This window comes from Cryptotermes secundus, unplaced genomic scaffold (assembly GCF_002891405.2).
Source record: "Cryptotermes secundus unplaced genomic scaffold, Csec_1.0 scaffold196, whole genome shotgun sequence".
In the NCBI taxonomy this organism is placed as follows: domain Eukaryota; kingdom Metazoa; phylum Arthropoda; class Insecta; order Blattodea; family Kalotermitidae; genus Cryptotermes; species Cryptotermes secundus.
Genome location: NW_019735556.1, coordinates 172,024 through 182,631, shown reverse-complemented (window position 1 = coordinate 182,631; position 10,608 = coordinate 172,024). Strand labels below are relative to the sequence as shown.

At 41.4% G+C, this 10,608-nt stretch overlaps 1 protein-coding gene across 1 annotated transcript in view; it reads left to right on the top strand.

Moving 5' to 3' along the window:
- LOC111869540 (tetraspanin-2A) overlaps positions 1–10,608 on the top strand; it is a 119,832-nt gene that overhangs the window by 97,657 nt on the left and 11,567 nt on the right. The window contains exon 4 of the mRNA XM_023861156.2: positions 5,181–5,366. Coding sequence (XP_023716924.1) covers positions 5,181–5,366 — 186 coding nt within the window. The remainder of the gene's footprint in view (positions 1–5,180; positions 5,367–10,608) is intronic.

The window sequence follows — 10,608 nt, the reverse complement described above, 5'->3', positions numbered from 1 at the left end:
GCTAGGACTCGGCTAACATCGGCTCGCTTCGGTTTCGCTCGGCGCATCACGGCTGGCGGGGGGTGGGGGAGGGGCGTCATCCATAGCTCAGCATGTCACAATAATATAATCTATAATCACCCATACACGTGACAATATCCCAGAAAAAAATTTAATCCATGAGCGATGATTTAAGCTAGTGGTTTAGAACGTTATATTATTAAGTTTCGTGACTTATACAGATCACCCCATATCGTTAGGTTATTAAATGTTGGAGATTAGGATTCGCTAAACATGTAAATAAAGTTGTGGAGCTTAGAAATGCATATCGAATTACGGTTGGGAAAACTTCAGAAAATGTGACCACGTAGAAGACAGGAAAATAATCTGAAGACAAAGAAATAAACCGAGAGACCGCAACCACTTGGTTTCCAGTTGTTCTGAAGGAAATTGCGTGCCTGTTTATAGTATTGCAATATAAAGGGATTGTTCTGGATTGTATCTACATTTATGTTGCCACGGGATGCGTGAAGTCCTTACGACGTATACTTCCCGCTACACGTAGCCTGACTGTTCCATTCTTAATATCTATATGGAGCGTGCTCAACATAAAACAGTTCTGACAGGAATTGGCATAAAGGCTACGAACTTAACGGCTACATCTGAAAGTACAATTAAAAAAAAAAAGAATATGCAGCAACTACATTCTAGACACAACGTGCTGTACCCAGATACCATGAGACTTTTCGAAATACGTGAATATATCTCAATCCTATCACAACGCTAAGAGAATAGCGTAATAAAGTAACTAAAGTTTCCTCCCTCGAGTATTACGAATTCCGATGATTTTAGGGTAAAATTTATCGGTGCATACGATAGGTAGGCCGTATCACATTGTGACGTATCGACCCACTGCTAGGCAACGACTCGATAAACACGTTCCCGGGGAGACAGGTTCTTGTGTAAACATCCCGTTGCTGGGTAATGCATACAGAAAAACGCGACAATAAAGGATATCCATTGCTAGGTAACGGACTAATAAACACGCATTCTTGACGACAGAAGCGTTTTTTTCTATGGATCCGCCTCGAGAGTACAGAAGTACAGAACAGTCGTCAGAGAAACCCGTGTGGAGGCGGGGTCGAATACCTCCACCGTGATCCTAAGAGTCGTAGGAGGCGACGAAAAGGGAGGTCTCAAAACTGAGACAGTAAAATATGGTCACGAGTCCCAAGGGACTGCGCTAGCAAAGGCCGGCAGCTTATGCAAAAGACAGACCAGTCCTCTCGTAAGGGAGGGCGCCCCACAAAACAAGACCGTAACTGTCAAACAGTAATATCTGGTCATGAACCCCAGATGGAGCTCGACGCCAAGACTTACCGACTGACTGAATGTCAGTCGCAATGTGACTTTGACTTTGAGTCGTCAGAATTAGAACTGAGACTGAGAACAAGAGTGGAGCGAGTCCTCAGCAGTAGATTAATTGCGAGTTACTGTGGCCAATTGTGATTACGAGTGATTGCAAAGGAGGTGTCAATAAACCCAATCATCCATCCAGAACCCGTTATCATCAGTCATGGAGCCATAAACATATGATAATGCCATGTGGTCACTGGTACAACAAGAGGCTCTGTATTTTACTTAAAAAACACATTTCCCTCTATATAGAAAGATTAGCAATTATACAATTTTTGATCAATTTATATCAATTACTGCCACCAATTTCAATTCAAAACATAATTACTTTAAGATTACTGCGTTCTTGGGCTTTGTCCATCGTTCGGTGTTAAGCACAAGGACTAATGATGAACTTTTCCTGAATTTACTTTCCAAGCTATTCTATCATTAGCTTCTGTTTCACTTTATCTTGATGTTACTGGTCTTGCCGTATATTTAGATTCTGAACTGTTTCCGAACGATTTATGACATGTACTTGGAATGTCATAAGTCGCTGGGTAAGATAATGATTACTGGTATTCAAGTTTAGAGGCTACGTCCAGAAATTAGAGCCCCTCTTTTGTGGGGAGTGTGAAGACAGAAGGCAATTCTGGTACGAGGCAATGGAACCAAGAAAGGGGGAATATATCTGAAACGACCGAAATGGCTGAGTATTAAAAATATATTATTTACAAAAAAGTTATTAGTTACAGAACGGAATTGTGCTAAAGGATATTGAGGAATACTGATTTTAAAGTTAAGGATGAATAAGACGGATAATGATAAAAACTTAACAATAGCAGTGAATAAGGGAAAGGGACACACTCAGGTGAATACAATACAGTTCATCAACTGTGAATGGATGTCGTTCTAGTTAATACTGGACACCGTTCTCAGTGCAATTCTGCCACCTCATTAAACGGGGATCCTACCTGGCGAAGGACCAGATCATATAAAGGCATTAATTAACGAATAACTGATTTGAGTATTGTATCTAAGTCGTAATGCTTTTTCGCAAATATTTTTATATCGTTCCCATATATTTAGACTTCGGTTCCCGTGTCTTTGCTAGCCCATATAAGAGCTACTGATTGCTGTATTTATATATCCGTGCGTCAAGTTAACTTCACTTGAAAATATAAGCATCCGCTCAACATTATTCAGTTCAAACGTCACATTAAGAATGGCCATAAATTTGTTGTTTCACGTAGTTTATGCTTGTTTTCCTCTTGACAAATTTAACATTAAATAAATGAGTTTACTTAAGTGATTTGAAAACGTTAGAAATAAAAGCACATGCCAGCCATATGCAACACTGGCTTTAATGTTAATAAACTTTGCGCTTTGTCTAGCACTGTATGTATTGGTCTCATATGATCTTCAGAATAGAATGCCATATATTTTTGAGCACCATTATCCAGTTGGTCCTTCTTGTGGAGACGGTGTGTATTTTCTCATAGACTTGGATTTTTAAATATTCACTCATTCATGGACCTGAGCCCTTTTGGAGAAGCTGTCAATTGTGCACCTAATCAAGAATTTCCCAGCATTTTATGGAACCCGAAGGTTCTTAACCGTGTTCACAAAAGCCTTCCACTGGTCCCTATCCTGAGCCAGATCAATCCAATCCATATCATCCCATCCTATCTCTCTAAGATCCATTTTAATACTGTCCACCCACCTACGTCTTGGTCTTCCCAGTGGTCTCCTTCCTTCTGGCTTTCCACCAATATCCCATATGCATTCATCCTCTCCCCCATTTGTGCTACATGCCCTGCCCATCTCATCCTCCTGGACTTGATCATTCTAATTATACTTGGAGAAGAGTACAAGTTATAGAGCTCCTCATTATGCAGTTTTCTCCAACCTCCTGTCACTTCATCTCTCTTCGGACCAAATATTCTCAACACCCTGTTCTCAAACACCCTTAAAGTCAGAGACCAAGTTTCACACCCATACAGAACCACGGGCAAAATTATAGTATTCATTCATTCATCAGTAATCTGTCAAGACGACAGGTCCACAGTCTCTTCCAAAACAGTTCCTCCACTTGATGCGATCTAGAGCTTTCTCCTTCAAATGAAAATATACTCTTCTGTCCCCAAGGTCATCCAGCATCTTCTTACGTCTTCTTCCTCGTCTTCTGGTCACTTCTATCCGCCCCTCTATCTTTCCTTCAATAACTTCTTTTAGAAGGCAGTTACCGCGTAAGATAAGACCAATCCAATTAGCCTTCCGTTTTCTTATTTCGTGTAGGATATTCCTGTGATCACTGACTCTAATTAACACTTCTTCATTTCTCACATAATCGGTCCAACTGATCTTCTCCATCCTTCTCCAACACCACATTTCGAAGCTTTCCAGGTGTTTCTAATCTACTGCCCTAAGTGTCCAAGTTTCAGCCCCATACAAAGCAATGCTCCAGATGTAGCATTTCACTAGTTTCTTTCTAAAATTTAAGTCAAATTTGCTGGTAAAAAGAATCTTCTTTTTGCTAAATGCAGCTTTTGCCATGGCAATCCTAGATTTAATTTTGCAAGTCACCTTCCATCATCTCTTAACAAGCTACCCAAATATTTAAAACATTTCACATGATCCAGTTGTTTTTGGTCTATCTTTATTGTGACTGGGGTATTATAGTATTATATATTCTAATTTTTATGTTTTTAGACAGCAGACGAGAAGACAAAAGGTTCTGGACTGAATGGTAGCGAGCATTACCCGAGTTCTTAATTTCCTCCTAAATCAAGTTTTGATTTCTTATAGTCATTCCCAAATATCTGAACTGTCCCACATTTTCAAAACATCTGTTTCCTATCTTTATGTAATGATTTTGCCCTTCATTTTGGTGACGAGACAGTAACATATACTTAGTTTTCTCTGTGTTTACTTCTGGACCAACCTCTTTACTTGCGTAAATTAAAGTAGGTGTTTTTCTTTGTCGTATCTACATTATAACCCAGTAGATACACATCATCTGCATAGACCAGCAGCTGATGCGTCCTATTTAATTTCAGTCCCGTCTGGTTTTCTTTGACCTTCCTAATGGCATATACTAAAGCAAAGTTGAAAAGGAGTGGCAATAAAGCATCTCCTTGTTTTAGACCATTCTGGATAGGAAATTATCAGATAAAGGTTAACCTTTACGGACTTTACCATACGTTTCATTTAAACACATTTCAATCAACTTAACTAGTTTCATGGGTATCCAAAACTCTATTCGAATATTGTACAATACTTCCCTCCTAACTGAGTCATAGGCTTTCTTGAAGTATACAAATAGCTGATGTACTGTCTCATTGTACTCCCATTCNTGTGGAGATACTGGTGGCATGAAGACTGGCAGGGGAAACCGAAGTACTCAGAGAAAATCTGCCCCAGTGCCACTTTGCCCAACACAAATCCCACATGACCACACCCTGGTTCGAAACCGGACAGCCGCGGTGGGAAGCCAGCGACTAACCGCTTGAGCTATGGCGCGGCCTACACCTCGATCTAATGCAGAGGTCAAGAAAATGTGGAGCTATATATTCACTTCTACATACGCCCTCATGGCATAGTGTCTAATTAGTCAAGCACCGGGGAAAACTTTTTCAGGACTCTCTTTTACCTTCCCGACGGCATACGCGGGAATCTACCACGTACAGCCCAATTAATATCCAGTGGCAACCATGGATACCCTTGTACTATATTCGGAATTGTTCATGAAACTCCATTTTGCAATACGCAAGCTCAGACTGTACAATAGTGCATCTGTTTCGCAGATCGGATGCTGTGGTGCTGACGGGCCCAACGACTACCTGCAGCTGCTGAAGCCCCTACCGACAGAATGTAGAGACACCGTCACAGGGAACGCTTTCTTCTACGGCTGTGTGGACGAGCTGACCTGGTTCCTAGAAGATAAATCAGGATGGCTCAGTGCGCTTGCCCTCACAGCCTGCTTCGTACATGTAAGTACGAATTGTCTCGTTATCAAACCTGCTGAGGTTCCCAGATGGCAGATGGGGATGACTCACTGCGCTTGCATTCAAAGTCTTCTTCACAGAAAAAAACAGACTCCATGGCTTGAGTCTCCAAGGAAACTATAACGACCGAGCGACCGCCGCTTGTCGGCGAAGTTAGTGCCAACTTTAGCGGGTAGAGGGTGAAGTGTGATCAGTGCAACGAATCCCCACGGCCGTTAATTTCGGTTTTCTAGACCGCAGCTGCCATTGCCTTGAAATAGCTCCACAATTATCCTCACGAGACTGAGTGGACCCCGTTCCAGAACCACTACTTCTCGGAAAATCTGGTAACGCCGGGAATCTAACCCGGGACCTATGGATCTGTGGCCAGGAACTCCGACCACTAGACAACAGGACGGTCCTTCTTCGCACAAGTAACTGCAAAGTTTCTGGTCAGAAGCCCCGATTCGCTTTGTTAATGTCGTTCCTAGAAGACAGCTAATGTTTCGAAAGAACATGTCACCTCCATCTTCAGGGTTGAACTGTAAGCAAAGCAAGAAACTAGCGAACAGATCCTTCTGGCTGTCGGTTGGCTTTCCCCGGATTACATGACGCTACATCCCAGCACATAGAATTCTTCATAGCCACCGCTGAAAAAATCTCAAATCCTGTGTATTTCATTTTATTGCTAGTGGGGTGGGACTAAGTCCCTTGTACTGCGGCCATTTCTGGCCTATTGCATCAGCCCCTATGATAGGTGAGGGTGATTGTGGAGCAATTGGTGGAATGAAGATTGGCAGGGGAAACCGAAGTACTCGGGGAAAACCTGCCTCACCGCCACTTTGTCCACCACAAATCCCACTTGACCAGACCCGGGATCGAACCTGGGCCGGCGTGATGGGAAGCCAGCCACTAACCGCTTGAGCTATGGCGCGGCCAAATCCTGCGTAAGTTTACCTCTTCCTTGTATGGGTATGAAACTTGAACCTTAAGGGAAGAATACACCTCAGATACTGATGTGTCTGGGAACAGACTATACTAAATTAGATAAATAAGGTCAAGGAGGATTAGATGAACGCGGCATGTGGAAAGAATCGGAAAGAGGAGAAATGCACACGCAATTTTATTCTGAAAATCTGAAAGGAAAAGGCCATGTAGCATACATAGACATGAATGGGAGGATAATATTAACACTTATCTTAAAGGTAAATTACGAATGGATGTGGCTGGATTCATCTGGCTCAGGATAGGATTCAATGAAGGGTTGGTGTGAATATGGTTTGACCAACTAAGAGGCTATTAGTTTCACAAAATGGAGGACTCTGTTCTTAAGATTTCGTTAGTTACCTTATACATGGGTTATTCAGCCTATCCTCTTAAATTCTATGGGCCTAATTTCCGTTTAAAATAGGATAGAACCGCGCTTCCTTTAGCTGCAATTTTAAAAGATAGTGAAACCAGTTTAAAAGCTTGATAATACCTCTGAAACAACGAATGTGTGTTTCCATCATAGCTATCGTTGCGATGTTTACTCTAACGGCCGTCTTACGACACCAGAGATAAACACATCTCTCTTTGCAGTAAAAGAAATGTTTATTTAATTCTTAACCGCTATTAAACTCACATCTAATATTTTCCTATGGAACAGGTTAGCTAATTACTTTCGTCTCTTTTCTCACAACATTTGGATCTAAAGCAGCGGTTTGTATGCTAAACTCTAACATAACCTCATTCAAGAATAACGAACACAATCTTCTGTAGCTTTATTCATTAAAAAGATCTGCTGTAGCCGCCCACCGACGTGCAGCTGCCGCGACTGTCGCTCGCGCTTGAGTTCTTTATCTCATGGATACGGGTGCTTCGGATATGGGACTGGAACACACTTCGGGGTTACAAAATCGGGGATCACCAGAACACACCGTTTATTGAAGTCGTAATTTAAAATTTCACACAGGAATTAATCTTTATTTTATTCCTCCAAGCTTGCCGATCCGTCACACTTAACCTTTGTACGCCCATTTGCCCCGGGCTCACTGACCATACACTCCATTCTCCAGCTACCCTCCTGTAACTCCCTTTTCAACTGTCCACCTCCGCTCCCTGTAAACAACTGCCCTCTCTTTACAAGTCCCCCAGTTGGCATAAAAAAACAAGAAAATAAAAAGAGAAAGCCAAGGGTCGAGCCTGGCATCTGTCCTACATTCGTATTTTTCGAGATGCCCAAAAACTTTCTTAGGTCTTCAAGGCACACGAGCAGGGAACCCAAGACCCCTCCTGGCAGGTCTCGCACAAGGTCAGTTCGTGGGTTAATGATACTAGGAGCAAACAGGCGACGTTAGGGACAATAGTGACACCCTAAGCCTAAGGTGGTCAGTAGCTGAATTAGATATTACCACCATCATGCACAAAATGATACTGAGGCTTATGAAACCTCAGAGCCAATGGGTGACAAACTGGCTATCGCGTGAAGCTGACGATTCGCCTGCATCTAACGCTAAAATTTGGAATTTGTGAACATCTAATCAAATGGCTATTATACTGCTTCATGGTCAATATTAGCATAGTGGCTGCTAAACTAATGACACTTCAAATGCAAACAAATCACCGTCCAGAGCATGACCGAAATACGAGAAAAAGAATGGAAAACACTCCCACTTATCCTGGTCATGTGCATTCTCTATAGATACACTGAATTTCGTAATACGCCTCAAAAGAGAAAAATGTTGTCCTTGTTAACTGCGAGTAAATTAAGAAGATGCAATTAAATGCAAAACTGTGAACATGGTGTTACATTTCACCTAATTTCCATCCACCAATGATACTAGGAGTCCGTCCGTCCATCCATCCGTCCGTCCATCCATCCATCTATCTATGACTTTACAGCCATTGTGGACCTTGGCCGCTTTTCCAGTTTCTTAATCTGTACACAAACGGTAGAACTCCTTAGACGGGGGATCAGCCCGTCGCAAGGTCGCTACCTACACAGAACAACACAAACAGAATAAACGCAGACAGACATCCATGCCTCGAGTGGGATTCCAACCCATGATCACAGCGTTCGAGTGAGCGTAAACACTGTGGTCAGCCCCTTCTACTATACTGCAGTAAAATTAATTCGAAATGTGCTCTTGATTAAGGGTTAAACATTTTGTCTCGGTGGCTGTAGCAGTCCACCATGACACAAACCAGAATACTGATTAAGAATCATAGGGCAAAAATATATCGACAACTTTTCATACTTCTGAAAAACATGGATGCCGCTATTGATTTCTGGGCATGAGAATAAGTTCCTTTTATACTGATCCGTATAGATGGGTAAGAATCGCTCATCTTCGAGATGAGATCATGCAATTTCACCCTGCAGCTGTATCTACAAATAACTTCAACATCATTCACGTTTTATGGCCTCTCTTCACGAGCAGGCGTACTTAACCACCCCCTCTCCAATTTGTTATGCCCTCTCAGAACCATTCATGGACGTCTCTCCCCTTCTGTTCGAATAATTCGTCTCCGGTTAAACAGATTTTGTTTTACTTTATACAAACGGGATAAACAGATTGACAATAAACACATCAATATCTAAACATGTCATAAAGACAAGCAACAATTCATAGAAATATGTGACAAATTTAAAGCATTATGGTACAATATTAACAAATCAAAATTGCATTCACAAGGAAATTAATGGCAGAATAAATCCGGAGAATTCTTGTTGTAATTCTGTTCAAAATCGTCTCATATCCAAAAACGTGAAAGTAATATGGAAAAATTATAAAATTCCTCTTATTATATAGGGGTTTGAAACCTGATGGCGCGATTTCACATATTGGAATTATCAGAGAGCAGAGAACTGGTAAGCATGTCTGGGCTTAAAGGGGAGGAAGTAAGTGTAAGCTGGTGAAATTAAATAAGGAAGAGTTTCATCAATTTATGCTCTTCGCCAAATATTATCAGGGTTCACAGATCAAGAGAAATGAGATGTGCCGTGAATGTAACACAAATGGGGGAGACAAGATACACACATAAAATTTTGGTCGGAAATTCTAAAATGAATAAAACTCTAGTTATCCTCAGAAGCAAAGAGGAGAATAAAGTTGGAAAGATTGTTAAATAAACGGGATGTAAGGATGTTGATTGGATTCATCTGGTTCAGAAGAGGACCAGTGAGGAGCCCTTCGAATAAAACGATTCAACGTTCGGGCAACAAAAAACAAGGGGGAATTGTCCTTATTACCTGAGTATCTCAGGCTGAGGCCACACGAGCGCACAAAATGCGTCCGTTGTAACGAACGTCGTGACGTCTGTTTAGAAATAAACAAGAGAGGTGAATGCTACGCTTTCTTCTTTCTCCATTGCAGACAAAAAACTACGCACCGCATTCTGCAACTGTGTGGTGTCCTAAGCAACGTCCCTCATAAAGTACGTTCGTTGCAACGGACGTACTTCGTGCGCTCGTGTGGTCGCAGCCTTAGTTTATCATGACGTACTCTGCTCCGTGGAGTTCGTTAGGTTTTGCTATCTGTTTCGACTAAACTGAATTATAGTTCAAATGAGTAAGATTGGACAGTTACTTCATATGATTGTCTAATAAGTCAATTATAGGCACACGGAATCAAATATCGATGAAACATTATTATTATTATTATTATTATATGAAACCCAACCTTAGCAAAATTAGAATTATTTCCTTTACCAGGAAAACTACTGCCTTGAACTTTCCATATAGGTTGGGTAATTCTGTCATACTTCGCGCTGACTGCATTAAAGACTTAGGAGTATATTTTGATTCCAAACTTTACTTTCATCAACATGTAAATTATTTATTTTTGCATGCCTTAAAATTATTAGGCTTAATTCGTACTATCACTTTCTCATTTTCCACCTTAGACAGTCTAATGACGTTATATTCTGCCCTTGTCAGATCTAAATTAGAGTACGCTTCTGTGGTTTGGAACTCTGTGACCAACACTGACTCTAATAAACTTGAGCGTATACAAAGAAAATTCGCAGCACTTTGCCACAACCGATTTTTTCATGACACGGAGTATCATTACATCAATATGCTTGATATGTTAAATCTGCGATCACTCCACACTAGGCGTCGCCACATAGACGCCTTGTTCCTAATATGTGTTTTTAAAGGTGACAAAAACTGTCCTTCGGTCCTAGAAACAGTTGGTATTCGAGCTCCCTCTCGGAACATCCGTAATTTTTCCCTGTTCTGCTGCTCCTCTAGTCACTGCCCTTC